Genomic DNA, 14,937 nt, shown 5'->3' on the forward strand with positions numbered 1-14,937 from the left:
CCTTTTTTTGCATAACATTATCAAAGTAACATTTATGTTTTCTATTTTAGTGACAATGAAAGTAATATGGACTTCAAAGTCATAGCCGAAGATTTTCCCCTTCCCGTCATCCACGAAAATGTACATGCAGTCTTCCGAGTTACTCGTCAGCCCTGATGATCCATCGAATATACAGGAATGTATGATAGATGTAGAATCACCAGGGTCGATTTAGAAGGTAAGAACAACATTGAACGATTACTGATGATAGTAATTTGCTATCTTAATGTGCCACGAAATTCTTGGTATATACAATAAACAATAATGTTTTGTTTTATTATTACAGTAATTGAAGGCTGGAGGAAACATGCAATGTGTCGAACGCCACCAAAAACAAGAAAAAAATGAAAAAAATCAAATAGAACTTTTAGCTCTTAGCTTTTTAACTTTTGAAATGTATAAAATAATAAATAATTATGTGTATCTAAAAACTGTATAATATAAGAATTGTGTATAATAAATTATTATATTTATCATGAAACCTGCATAAAAAATAATGACTTATTTCTACACATTTTGTCGGTAGAGATTGTCTTAGTCAGTTCATTCAAAAACAGCAACATGTACCCCAAGCATAAAATCAATGAATATTATTTTATTTTATTTTATTTAACTATCTCAACAATTTTTTCTTTTCATTCTTAATGAAACAATATCTTCAATTTTCAATAATTTCTTATTTACAAAAAATTGATATTCTGTAACGATTTGTGGACTTAATAATTCTATTTATTTCTTGTTTTGGAAAAAATTCTTGTATATCAATGATTGTTTTTAAAATTTTTAAGAACTTTATTTTTTATTATTAAAATTATCGTAAAATTTATTACGATTTTTATATTTGTAGTGTTATTTCAAATATTATTTTATTATTAAATACTATTAATCTTTATATTTTACACAAACTGTTTAATTTTTATTAATTTTTTACAATGAGCGCAGTTAGTCTTTCGTGTCGTGTTGTATTTAATAACATTTATTTACAGCGGTAACTATCTACAAGAAAAGAGACAGAGTGAAAATAGAAAACGTCCGACAAAGACAGTTATATCAGGTGTACAGACTTTAGAAAGTGAAATACTTCAACTTTTCACAGTTGGCAACCCTCTGGAATAAGAGGCAGAAAAACGACAGAGAGCGCAGATTTTAGAGAAAGAAGGCTGCAAATTGAGCACACCATGCTATCCCTTCCACCATGGTATAGGAGCACGTAAGCAATCTCGTAAGAAAAAACGTATCGTCTGCGGCAGGCTCAGGGTGATGGCAGAGAACGAGACGTAACTGACGTGACGTGACGTGACGTGACGTTGAGTAAGGCAGAGAAAAGCCGTAAAGACGTACGACGTGTTGTGTTGAATGTCTGATGATCTATTAAGTGCGCGGAGAGACGAGGTGGGTAATATTAATATATTAACTTAATAATTTATAACTAAATATGGTCTGGAATAAAATAACAGATTTTATTCATAACTATAATAATTTGTTTCCATTTCTTTGATCAAATAGTTAAAATAGAGTAATAATTTTTATTTTAGGTTAATCCACATTTTTCCCTGCTATATATACTACAATTATTACAAACGTACATGTTTTTCTCGATTGACGAGTTTTGTATCTTAAAAATATTCCACTACTTTGATGCAGAATAGTATTGCATTAGAATAACCTACATGCAGCGAGCGAACTACATCAACTACAACTTACTCATTAAGCTATCTCTGTACAGTTGCATTTTTTTCGGTCTCCCAATCTTATTTAGTAAGTTTGATTTACAAAATTTATTTTTATTATTTTAGCTTTGTATTTTTATTATTATGCTAATTTATAGTTTGCTTTTTCAGTAGAATATTTAGTTATTGTGAAAGTGATACAAGAACAAAAATGTCGGATCATTCACAATATTGCCAAATTTATAATGATTCACTTGAAACGAGCACAGATGACAAGCAAGATAATTGCGATCCTGTGTTTATTAATGTTGAAGAAAAGCAAGGCGATGAACTTCTGATCGAACTATACCGAGAGCGAGTATTTCTATATGATAAAAGTAACGCCAATTATAAAAACTTTTTGATGAAAGAAAATGCTTGGATAGAAATATCCAAAATAATGACTGAAACTAATTGTGGTAATAAATTATACTTACTATATGTATAATTACTTAGATAAAAAGGTAATTAGATAAATAATGGTATAATGTATTTTAATCTAAAACTTTTACTGTTCAGGTGACATGTATACTCCATCCTATTGTCAAAAAAGGTGCGTCTCATTAAGGGACCAATATAACAGAGAGAAAAGAAAGCTAGAAATTCAATCTAAAAGTGGAAGTGGTGCAAGTAAAGCTAGTCAATTTCCTTTCTTTTCGCAGTTAGCATTCTTGGATCGCGTAATTAAAAGACGAAGGTAAAATAACTCATTAAATTATTTGTTTAAATATATCCACTCTTACGTATTTTATATGCTTGTTTCCAGAAGCTACACAAATTGCACAATATCTGAACCAGTAATTAATGAAGATGATGACTTGTTACAAAGTGTTGCAAGTTCATCGAACAGCGAAAAAAAAAATGTAAATAAGCAGCATATTGATAACAAGAAATATTTTAATAAAGAAAATGTTGCACCAAAACACAAGAAGTGGAAAGTCGACGAAACAAAGGAGTTAGAGCAATCATTAGTTCAAATGACCCAAAGAATTTCATCATATATGGAAAACAAGTCTTCAACGGCAGATAACGCTTTTATGGACTTTATAAAAGTACAATTTAGCACTATTCCAGAAAAAGAAAAAATGCAAGACGAAAGATGATTATGGATGCTCTTACGATGCCATTATCAGAACAATAAGGATCATTTAATTTAAGAAATCTATATAGGGTGTAACTGGAAAAACATACATGGAGTATACCACGAGATACAGGCTAAGAATTCAAATCGAAGAGTCTCTCGCTATTTTTTGATCTGGAGTTTCTGTTCATAGTTATACAGTATTAAAATTTGCTAATCATCTTCCGTTTATAGACGGCTTATTTACAAATTTTAAAACTGCATAACTACGAACAAAGGTTCAGATCAAAAAGTAATTCAAGATTTTTGACTTGGATTTCTGTCCTATATCTCGTAGCATCCTTCATGTATGTTTTCTTAGTTACACCGTCTATATATTATGTTGACAGCACAAATATAAACATTAATTTCCTTTTTTTGTTATAAAGATATAACATTATGTTTCGAAGTTTTTATTAGAGAAGGAAGATGATCAAAGATATACTTACTATGCCATTATTAGAACAATAAGGATTATATATTTTAAGAAAACTTATCTTAAAAGTGCAAATAGACATTGTTTTTTTTGTTGTAAATATATAACATTTTGTTTAATTTTGAAGATTTTATGAAAAAAGAAAGATGGTTATAGATACTCTTACTATGCCATTATTAAAATAAGAATTATATATTTTAAGAAATCTTTACATACATTGTAATTGTGACAGTACAAATAGGTATTATTATTTTTTTATTGTAAAGATATAACATTTATATTTTATTTTAAAATTTTTATGAAACAAAATAATTACTAGTTTATTTAAAAAATTATATCAAACAGTATTTGTGTCTGTGATGTATTATACTCTTTTGAGTATAATTGACTGAGTATAAATGTATAATTTTAATAGTTTTGTAAGACATATCATAAAAATAAAATTAAAAAAAAAAATTTATTCGTCTGCATGTACACCTCTTTGAACATAGTCATGTTGCCATTCCACTTGTCCAACTTCAGAAATAAAATAATCACTCAAAATATTTCTTTGAATTTCGGCAGTTTGTACGTTATCTTCTTGAAGATTATTTGGTATATTGATCCAGGGTGAATTCTAAATATTATTAATTAAAAATTAATTGAAGGATTAAATTATTATACTTTTATTTAGTTCTAAATTGTTTTTTTTTCTTACTTGGTTTTCAGTATTATCAGAAATTTGTTCTTGACTATACATTTTAGTTCCACTGCGTTGCTCCTCTTTCAGTATATAATTGTGTAGACAAACTGAAGCTGTTACAATTACATCAGCGGTTTCTGGTAGCATACTAATAGCTGTGTGGAATATTCTCCATTTATTCGAAAAAATTCCAAAAGCACTTTCAACTGTTCTTCGTGCTCTAGAAAGTCTATAATTAAAAATTTTTTTTTATATGTCAAGTTCGTACTAGAATAAGGTTTCATAATTCTTTTTGATAATTTAAAAGCATCATCGGCTACAAAGTAAGTGTACGTTTTTAAATTGCTATTAGGAAGGTTTATAGGTTCTTCTGGTAAATTTAATCTATTATTTTCTAAGTTTTTTCCTATATCACAGTTATTGAAAATGCCTCCGTCACTAGTTCCTATAAAATATATAATAATATAGTATGTACATAATATTGAATTTTTGTTATTGCTTACCTCCAAATGCTCCAATATCAACTAATGTAAATCTGTATAAATGATCAGATACTGCCAATAAAACCACACTATAAAATTTTTATAATTAAAATACAAGCTTCCAGAGTTTGGAGGACAGCGTAATCTAATATGTTTGCCATCTATGGAACCCGCACAATTTGGAATGTTCCATCTCTTCCAATATCCATGAAAACATATTCTCCAATCTTCTTTTGTAGGTGGAGAAAGATATAATGCTTCCAAAATCTTAATCAAAATATTACAAACTTCTTTTACCACTTCTCTTACTGTGGATTCACCAACTCTAAATGCCAAAGCTACAGTCAATGGTAAATCGCCTGTGGCAAGATATCTAAAAAGAATATAATTAATATGTAAAAATATACTACAAATTTATATTAAAATTACTATGATTAAAGTACATTTACATTAATTACATAGTATGAATGAGTTGCCGCATCTAAGCATGCACTATCGTACTTTTATTTTATAAATACCTTAGAGTTATTAAAAGTCGTAGTTCTGGTATTAAAGCACGAGAGCTTTTCTTTATCAAATATGGTTCTGTCATTTGTACTAATTGCTGAAAATGTGCCAATGTCATTCTAGTATAACGATAAAATAATGCAGGATCATCTTTTAGTTTTTGAAATAAGTTATTATAATCTCCATATTGAATCCTCATTGTATTAATAGGACTCACAAGCCATCGCCTATTTAACCATCTAATTTGTTTTCTTTTACGTCTTAACAAAACATATGTAATTATCCAATTCATTACCAGAATTATAAATTCACTATCACTGTTCATTTTTTTTATTAGTTATAAGCATATTGTAAGCATTGAAAAGGAATAACATTTCTTAATTACTTATTAATTAATTAAATCATATTTTACCTACAATGTTACAAGAAATATGTTATCTTTATATCTTTATGTACATTTCAATAGAAATAAACCTCTATAAATAATTTTGGTTTATATATAGACTTTAATCAATATATTTACATAATTATGCATACTTTACTTAATAATTATTCTACCTATCTGTGTTCGTTACAGGTGAATCATCAAAATTTGACAATACGTGAATGATCCAACATTTTTATTCTTGTATCACTTTCAAAATAACTAAATATTCTACTGAAAAAGCAAACTATAAATTAGCATAATAATAAAAATACAAAGCTAAAATAATAAAAATAAATTTTGTAAATCAAACTTACTAAATAAGATTGGGAGACCGAAAAAAAATGCAACTGTACAGAGATAGCTTAATGAGTAAGTTGTAGTTGATGTAGTTCGCTCGCTGCATGTAGGTTATTCTAATGCAATACTATTCTGCATCAAAGTAGTGGAATATTTTTAAGATACAAAACTCGTCAATCGAGAAAAACATGTACGTTTGTAATAATTGTAGTATATATAGCAGGGAAAAATGTGGATTAACCTAAAATAAAAATTATTACTCTATTTTAACTATTTGATCAAAGAAATGGAAACAAATTATTATAGTTATGAATAAAATCTGTTATTTTATTCCAGACCATATTTAGTTATAAATTATTAAGTTAATATATTAATATTACCCACCTCGTCTCTCCGCGCACTTAATAGATCATCAGACATTCAACACAACACGTCGTACGTCTTTACGGCTTTTCTCTGCCTTACTCAACCTCAACGTCACGTCACGTCACGTCACGTCAGTTACGTCTCGTTCTCTGCCATCAGCCCATGGTGGAAGGGATAGCATGGTGTGTGCAGTTCGGCTAAACCACGCCCACTTTTGCTCTGCAAGGGTTATAGTTAATAAGACAGCCAACTGTGAAAAGTAAAATTATTTAGTGTCAGCCTGTTGGTATGCTGGATCTACCTTCTTTGTTTCACACATGTTAGTTTCTCTTTCTATCCTTGTATGTATATTTTCATGGCTCGATTTACATACGTCAGAAGGAAGGTGTGATTTGCATGTAAGTGATATTTTTTAATATTTTACAATTGAACAAGTTTGTTGTTATATCAAAATTAAATATTAAATTGGAAAAACTTAATAATAAGACAAGCAAATACAGTTATTTTTGTTCAGTTAAATTCTGAGCGTCCTCATTATTGTATAGATTTTTAGCAATAAAAAGTAAATAGGTAAAAATTAAATAAGTAAATAAATAAATAAATAAAAAATAAAAAACAATAAAATTAAACCTAAAAAACATATAAAAATATAATAATACGAAAAATTTTGTAGTTATTAAAAAAATAAATATATATTAACAATAGACACCATAAAGCAGATATGGATGGGGCGCGTGTATAGCAATATAGATATTTTTAGTTTATTTCTGAAAAATGTGTCTTCGAACTATAACTTCACCATACATGTTTGAATTTGTTGTTAAATATGCTATAAGTTTTGATATAAAGTAAATTTTAAATTTTTCAGAAATTTAGAAGAGAAGGAAAATTTCGAGAAAAATAACATTTAAAAAAATCTAAACAAAGTGTTATAAAATACATAGAAATATATAAAACTTTTATTTAAAACTTTTTTTTATATTTTTTACCATTTCGATGGTATTGCTTAAGTATTAAGATTTTTTAATTCAGAAATTAAAAAATCAATTTATTTCAAGAGTGTGTTTTATCCTCTTGACAATCATATGGGCCCGTTGTTATACATATAAAAATACGTGTCCCACATTTTTATCTGTATTACAACATATTAAAAGCTTGTCAATTTCTTACACACTCTTACGCTGTTTCCTATTTCTTTCACACGTGTTCTTACGATGAAAAGGAAATGGAGGAAACTAACCGAATGAACCGAATCTTCGGTCAAAAATTAGTGTAACACTTCACGTGCATAACTGTTCCCGATAGAAAGAGAAGCAGATACTTGAATAAGTGCATGAAACAAGGATAGATGACTCAGCATACCAACAGGCTGACGCTAAATAATTTTGCTTTTCACAGTTGGCTGTCTTATTAACTATAACCCACCGATAGACGAAGAGGGCAAATTTTTAGAGAGAGACACGCGCGAACTGCACACACCATGTTATCCTTCCACCATGCATCAGCCTCATGGTGGAAGAGATAGCATGGTGTGTGCAGTTCGGCTAAACCACGCCTACTTTTGCTCTGCAAGGGTTACAATTGACAAAACAGTCAACTATGAAAAGTAAAATTATTTAGTGTCAGCCTATTGGTATGCTGGATCTACCTTCTTTGTTTCACACATGTTAGTTTCTCTTTCTATCCTTGTATGTATATTTCCATGGCTCGATTTACATACGTCAGAAGGAAGGTGTGATTTGCATGTAAGTGATATTTTTTAATATTTTACAATTGAACAAGTTTGTTGTTATATCAAGATTATATATTAAATTGGAAAGGCTTAACAATAAGACAAGCAAATACAGTTATTTTCGCTCAGTTAAATTCTGAGCGTCCTCATTATTGTATAGATTTTTAGCAATAAAAAGTAAATAGATAAAAAAGAAATAAGTAAATAAATAAATAAATAAATAAAAAATAAAAAAAACAATAAAATTAAATCTAAAAAACATACAAAAATATAATAATACGAAAAGTCTTGTAGTCATTAAAAAAAATATATATATATTAACAATAGACTCCATAAAGCAGATATGGATGGGACAGGTGTATAGCGATATAAATATTTTTAGTTTATTTCTGAAAAATGTGTCTTCGAACTATAACTTTACCATACATGTTTGAATTTGTTATTAAATATGCTATAAGTTTTGATATAAAATAAATTTTTAATCTTTCAGAAATTTAGAAGAGAAGGAGAATTTCGAGAAAAATAACATTTTTAAAAAATCTAAACAAAGTGTTATAATATACATAGAAATATATAAAACTTATTTGAAACTTTTTTTTATATTTTTTACCATTTCGACGGTATTACTTCAGAAATTAAAACATCAATTTATTTCAAGAACGTGTTTCATTCTCTTGACAATCATGTGAGCCCGTTGTAATACATATAAAAATACGTGTCCCATATTTTTATCTGTATTACAACATATTAAAAGCTTGTCAATTTTTTGCAAACTCTTACGCTGTTTTCTATTTCTTTCACACGTGTTCTCGCGATGAAGAGGAAATGGAGGAAACTAACCGAATGAACCAAATCTTCGGTCAAAAATTAGTGTAACACTTCATGTGCATAACTGTTCCCGATAGAAAGAGAAGCAGATACTTGAATAAGTGCATGAAACAAGGACAGATGACTAGGCATACCAACAGGCTGACGCTAAATAATTTTGCTTTTCACTGTTGGCTGTTCACTGTCAACTACAACCCACCGATAGACAAAGAGCAAATTTTTAGAGAGAGAGACACGCACTGCACACACTATGGCCGGTATACATAGTCGATTCTTATATTTAAGATCATCTTAAGTAACATTTTAAGATGCCATCAACCAATCAGAGAGCCGTATTAGCATCTTAAGACGTTACTTAATAACGTTTTCTATTGGAATGCACTGGCTGCACTCAGTGTCAGGCGAGTGTTCGATTGGCAGTGCCCTTTGACTATATAAATATGGACTGCTAGTACCCTCCCACTTTCCTATGTTTTCGTGTAAGAAAGATCTGCAACGCTTCCATGTCCTAAGTGGCAGAAATGTGAAACAAAAAAGCGAGACAGCAATAGTAGAAGATCAGAAAAGAAAGAGACGGAATACAATATATCGCTTTGAATTTATACGTTCACTCCAAAATATGCGATTATATTTCTGTAAAATAAGAATTAATTTAACTAAATTAAAAGGTAATAAATATAAAATATACACATTTTATTATTAAAGATGTATTTAAAAAAATTATATAATCAATATTTATATATAATAATAATAATAAAATATATAAAGCAAAAAATAAAAAGGAATTAAAAATAAAAACAAATAAATAATGTCGTATAAATAAAAGAAAGCCTCATTAGAGATCGACATTTTCGGGTAAGAAAGTGTACAGTATAAATTACTGCCCGCTGAAAATAACAGTTTTAATTAAATTACGTCTTATGAAGTCTTTGTGTTCATTCAACGTAATTATTTTACCTTCATAAGTTAATTTAACGTTAAAATAATACGTAATAATTAATTTTATTATTACATATTTATGATTGTCTAATATTTCAAGATCTTTAATATGTCAATCAAAGTTAATAAATAATGTATCTAATCTTAGATTTCTTAATGTTTCTTGTAGCATTGTAGGGATTAGATTTTTCATTTTTAATTTATTTTCTAATTTAAAAAAATTAAAAATTTTTTCACATATAGTTACTATTTTGTAGGTGTCAATTCTTGGATATTGCAGAAAACCACAGCTCTTTTTCTTTATAAATTGGGAATCAACTTGATCACACTTATTAAAGAGTTGAAAACATGTATCACATTTTAATTTTTTTTAAATTCGACGAAGCCTGCAATATATAACACAGTGTGGTGTAAACTAAAATTAATATCTTCTAGAGGAATATCATCGACGATTACATTAAATTCTTCGTTTTGAACAGTCTCTTCATCTTGTGTCATACTCAATTTTGTCGACGATATCATTAAAAATACTTGTATTATCAAGTGCAATACAATTTGCCTGTGCTGAAGATTTAATTTCATTGTGATTGAATAACCGTTTGTATGCTGCTGAAAATTGCATGCAGTTTGGGTTGTTATTATATCCTCCCATAGATCGTATGCACGAGAAGAAAATCTCTAAATGATCTTGCGATAATTTATAGGAGAGGATGTATTGCAAATAACCAGTCTCTACGTACTCATGAAACATATTTTTTAAATTCTTCATATTTATTATAAATCCAAGGAATCCAGTTTTTACTTTTGTTGTTATTAAACTTCCATTTAATTTGATATTAGAAAAATAGTAAATGGCTTTCGTAAAAAGATCAAAAATTGTTGCAGCGGTATTTAAATTTAAAGGTTTTTTAAAATTAGTAGCAAATATATTCCTTGAATTTAGACAGTCAAAAACATTATTGCACATTCGACAAAATTTTGCAGTTGCAGCACAGCCAATGAAATCTGGATGTTTATCATCTAGCAATTGCTCTAAAGCTATTGAACAACTTTCGCTGAGCGTTTGAGCAGCTAACTTTACATTCATTTTATTTTTTGTCCACTGCAAATGTTTTTTATTAAGTTTATTTGCTAGATGAAAACATCCAGCTTCTTGCAATTGTATTAAATTTTTAATAAATTTAAAATTAATTACATGACCATGTGCATCCTGTAATATGCGCTTTGATGCAAATGCATTTCTTATTAACTTTAACATGTGAGTAGCATCTAGAAATATGGAAATATTGTGTCCATTTGTTGGATGTTTAAAAAAGGCTTTGTCATTAAAAATATCTGCTCCTAATTGTTTGCACATAGAGATGTTTGCCGCAAGTCCATCAAAGGTTAATACAATAACTTCAACTCCAGATGGTGCTATAAACTCTAAAACAGTTTTGGTAAGTTCGGCTCGTTCTTCAGCCGTTAAGCCAGCTACAAAAAAATAAGCCACAGGTATTTTCCATCGCTGATTTATACAGGTTAAAAGGTATACCAAAGCTTCTTTAGCCAGAGGTAAATCTTCTGGATCTTCTATAACAAGTCCATAATCGACGTATGCAATAAATCTTTTCTCGGTTTTATTCCATTGGACCTGCTTTCTAATAGCCATTTTATCCATTGTTAAACAAATATATAATTTTTTTCCGCCAGCAGCTTTACTTCTTCTTTTTAAGATTTCTACAGCTTCTTTGGTGAAACCAGGTGATCCTTTAGTGTAGATATACCAAGATCGAATTGTTGATGGTGCCGGCAGTTTATTTTGAAAAACGTTACGAATATAATTATAAGCTTTGGGACTATAAAAGTTTACGGTTAAAGCAAATACCCTTAATTGCGGAGAATATTTTCCTTTAATCTTTCCTTGTGTAATGTGCCCTATTATCGTGCGTTCGTCTACAATAGCCTATTGTACAAAAATAAAGTGAAATAATAATAGTGGCATTCATGTAACATTTTTTTTACATAAATTGAAGAATCTAGGTAATATATTTTTAATATATTTTATTATAATTAGTAATAACATACATGTACATTCACAACATTCATATGCAATAATTAAAATAATTATAATATATAATTATATATTATACGTACGTTTATGAGTACAGTTACAGATAAACTTATTGTAAATTAATATATACACAAATTCAATATAATAATAGAAAAATCGAATGATTTAAGTATGTACAATTTATTTTCATAATTATCTTATATACTATGGCATTGTATATAATATAATTATAATATTATATAACATCCATGTAAATATAGAAATAAATAAATAAATAAATATATATATATATATATATATATAGCATATACTATAGCATATATTTTAATGTATAATGAAAACACGTATTTTGTGTACTTATTTATACAATATTTATTATTACACACACATATTTGCACTACATTTTTAATTATTTATACATAATTTACATTTAGTAATTGTGAAATTCAGAAAATGTTTATTATATATATAATAAATGTATAGTATATACTATATATATTTATAATATATAATACATATTTATTATTTATTTTCTATATACTATACATTTTTATAATAAACTTCTTCTCACTTTCACACGATTGCTCAGTGCGAATTATGTATAAATAATTATAAATGTAGTAGAAATATGTATGTATCATAATTACATGTATAAGTAATTACACAAATACGTGTTTTTACTGTTTTATATCTATACCTGTATAATATCTGATGAAGTCGGAGAAAGGAGACTCTTTGAACGAAGTTCTAATAATAAATCCTCTAGGCTTTTAATTTTCTTTTTCTGGCGATAATGCTGTACTCTCAATCTATTTATTGTTTTGTCTTTTTTTCGGAAGACTTCTTATACATATTTACTAATTTAAGAATGGTTCTTGGTGATATATTTTCCACATTTTCAGAAATGTCACCTATGTACCTAATTGTTTTTTTTTGGAGTTTGAGTGATGACTTCACATTGAGCAGCAGTTTCTGTATTCATAGTTGACATACTTGGTGTAGCAATTTCCATATCAACATAATTATTAGTACTCGCAATATCATCCATACTGAAAAGATAACATTTAAATATACAAATAATATATAATTAAATAAAAAATTTACAAAAACAGAATTTCCAACTAATTTAAAGTGTATATAAAATACTACTATTATTACCTTTCTTTTGATGTATTTGGAGTTTGAGTGATGACTTCACATTGAGCAGCACTTTCTGTATTCATAGTTGACATACTTGGTGTTGCAATTTCCATATCAACGTAATTATTAGTATTTTCAATATCATCCGTATTAAAGAGACAACATTTAAAATATACAAATAATATATAATTAAATGAAAAATTTACAAAAACAGAATTTCCAACTAATTTAAAGTGTATATGAAATACTAGTATTGTTTCTTTTGATGTATTTGGAAATATTGTTGGCACAGAGTTTAGTTTTAATTGGCTAGATAAAAAGCCAATTTTTTCAATGCAGCTTTCTGCAAAATGTAGGCTACATATTCGAGCAGAATTCGAAATTTTTGCCACATGTTCTTGTGTATGGCCATTAGTAATAAAAGCTTTTATCCATGTCTCTCCTAAAATTGGATTCGCTGGAAATCTATTCAATTTTATAAGTTAAATTAATACTATAATAGAGCCCATTAGCCTCTTATGAATGTCGTTGTTTTAATCTATTGAGCTTTCAGATCACTTAACTATACATTATTATATATTTAAGATAATAACAACATTAATATTCAAAGCAAATAATAAATGTGTAAAAGTTTAGGTTACAATGCAATTAACTAATAACTTACCCAAAAAATGGCACAGGAATGTGTTTCTCCTTTACACTTTTATATTTGGTTGATTTACAACCATTTATAAAGCAATATACTACCATTGTATTAAGGTGCAATTTCACGCAGCGAGTAAAAGCTGGCGTTTTACCCTCACTCAATCGCAACGCTAAGCAGCGTTAAAAAGCCAAACGCTATCGCCTCTATCCTTTTCATGTAGCGAATAAAAGCTGGCGTTTTACCCTTATTCCACCCAACTCCACGGCAACGCAAAGCAGCGTTAAAAGCAGCAATTGCTAAGTTCATAATCTGACATAACCGCAAAAATGGAGTTGGAATATTATAATCAATATATCGAGTATGTAAAATATTATAAACGCACAGGGGCGGTTATTGTTGAAATTAGACGTATAACTGCTGCAATTGCTGCAATGTATTTGTTAAAAAAAAAAAAAAGAAATAGATATAAAAAAAAAGTTTTGGGTAGCTCCGATTTTTGTAAATCGTAATGAGCACAGTTTCTTTTTTGCATCGGGCCGAAATTGTTACTAATGTATTTACCGCTTTTAGGATAAAAATAATATGAAATTTTATCTATGTAACATTCATCCCTCCATACAAGAGTGCCGATATATTTCTTCACTTTTTTGTATGGTACAAACAATTATGTTGCACACACCACAAGTATATGAGGGTATAACAGAAGTATAACAGAATTTCCTACAATATAAAAAACACAGTTATTAACACCATATAATAAATAAGGCTATCTAACATAAATAAAAAACAAAAAGCAACCTAGCCTAAAAGTATGCTTACTATATGTATATAATATGTATTAACTTCGTTTGTATTTTCAGATGATGTCGATTGATTTAATCTTTCAGTCATAATTTTTTTCTTATATATTCACTTTTGGAAGGTAATTTAGAAGTTAATTTGGAATGTAATATTTAAATTTCAGCGTCGTTTTGCTAAAAGTTGGTCTGTGTCGAACTTTGAGCGTTTATCCTCTGAATTTGCCAAATTGATGAAAATTGGTGGAGAAGGGGTAAACGCCAGCGTTTAGTTGCTAAAAGTTGAACTGTGTCGAACTTTGAGCGTTTATTCGCTGGATTCGCCAAATTGATGGAGAGGGGGTAAAACGCCAGCTTTTATTCGCTGCGTGAACTTGCGCCTTTATACCACTCAATCGCACAAATGTTTATTACTGTCGCGTATAAAAGCCACACACCACACCATATGTTATTTAATACTGGAAATCGTCGCTTAGGAGATGATGGCGCTGTAGATGTTTCTTACAGCCTAAAAGAGCCAACTAGCAGTCCATATTTATATAGTCAAAGACAGTGCCAATGCGCACTTGGCTAGTATCACGTGTTCGTTTGAACGCACGACACTCGCATAGTGCGCACTCAGTGCGCACTCAGTGCACACTAAGTGGCACGAGATATTTTGACCGTGCCAGTTCAGTGCACTGGATGCATACAAGCATCAGTGCATTATTGTGAGCAATAACGAACGAAGTTTCAAA

At 28.8% G+C, this 14,937-nt stretch overlaps 2 protein-coding genes, 1 long non-coding RNA gene and 1 pseudogene across 13 annotated transcripts; 2 read left to right on the top strand and 2 right to left on the bottom strand.

Moving 5' to 3' along the window:
• The first annotated feature begins 6 nt into the window (after window positions 1-6).
• LOC120359733 lies at window positions 7-478 on the top strand. Its single transcript, XR_005576507.1, has 2 exons — window positions 7-217; window positions 326-478. It is a non-coding gene; the product is annotated as an uncharacterized LOC120359733 (long non-coding RNA).
• Window positions 479-1,208: 730 nt separating this feature from the next.
• Window positions 1,209-3,760, top strand: LOC113005244 (annotated as a pseudogene).
• Window positions 3,478-6,238, bottom strand: LOC120359734 (protein ANTAGONIST OF LIKE HETEROCHROMATIN PROTEIN 1-like). 10 transcript variants are annotated; one of them, XR_005576515.1, is made up of 8 exons: window positions 6,084-6,238; window positions 5,717-5,940; window positions 5,534-5,633; window positions 4,987-5,072; window positions 4,490-4,841; window positions 4,320-4,431; window positions 4,002-4,215; window positions 3,478-3,920 (listed from the first exon to the last, which is right to left on the bottom strand). XR_005576515.1 is itself a non-coding variant. In XM_039458535.1 (5 exons), the coding sequence occupies exons 1-3, from the start codon at window positions 6,117-6,119 to the stop codon at window positions 4,511-4,513; spliced, it is 453 nt and encodes a 150-aa protein (XP_039314469.1). In that variant the 5' UTR covers window positions 6,120-6,229; the 3' UTR covers window positions 3,481-3,920; window positions 4,002-4,431; window positions 4,490-4,510. The 10 variants fall into 10 exon arrangements, 1 of the variants encoding a protein (XP_039314469.1); XR_005576513.1 differs by having other exon boundaries at window positions 4,002-4,431; window positions 5,534-5,630; XR_005576511.1 differs by having other exon boundaries at window positions 4,002-4,431; window positions 4,987-5,387; window positions 5,534-5,630.
• Window positions 6,239-12,134: 5,896 nt separating this feature from the next.
• Window positions 12,135-13,930, bottom strand: LOC113005485. 2 transcript variants are annotated; one of them, XM_026141113.2, is made up of 3 exons: window positions 13,422-13,930; window positions 12,776-13,222; window positions 12,135-12,666 (listed from the first exon to the last, which is right to left on the bottom strand). In XM_026141113.2, exons 1-3 carry the CDS (start codon window positions 13,505-13,507, stop codon window positions 12,537-12,539), a joined length of 663 nt encoding a protein of 220 aa, XP_025996898.1. In that variant the 5' UTR covers window positions 13,508-13,930; the 3' UTR covers window positions 12,135-12,536. The 2 variants fall into 2 exon arrangements, with proteins under 2 accessions (XP_025996898.1, XP_025996902.1); XM_026141117.2 differs by having other exon boundaries at window positions 12,137-12,666; window positions 12,776-13,199; window positions 13,422-13,920.
• Between the last annotated feature and the right edge of the window lie 1,007 nt (window positions 13,931-14,937).

This window comes from Solenopsis invicta, chromosome 16, assembly GCF_016802725.1.
Source record: "Solenopsis invicta isolate M01_SB chromosome 16, UNIL_Sinv_3.0, whole genome shotgun sequence".
In the NCBI taxonomy this organism is placed as follows: Eukaryota; Metazoa; Arthropoda; class Insecta; order Hymenoptera; family Formicidae; genus Solenopsis; species Solenopsis invicta.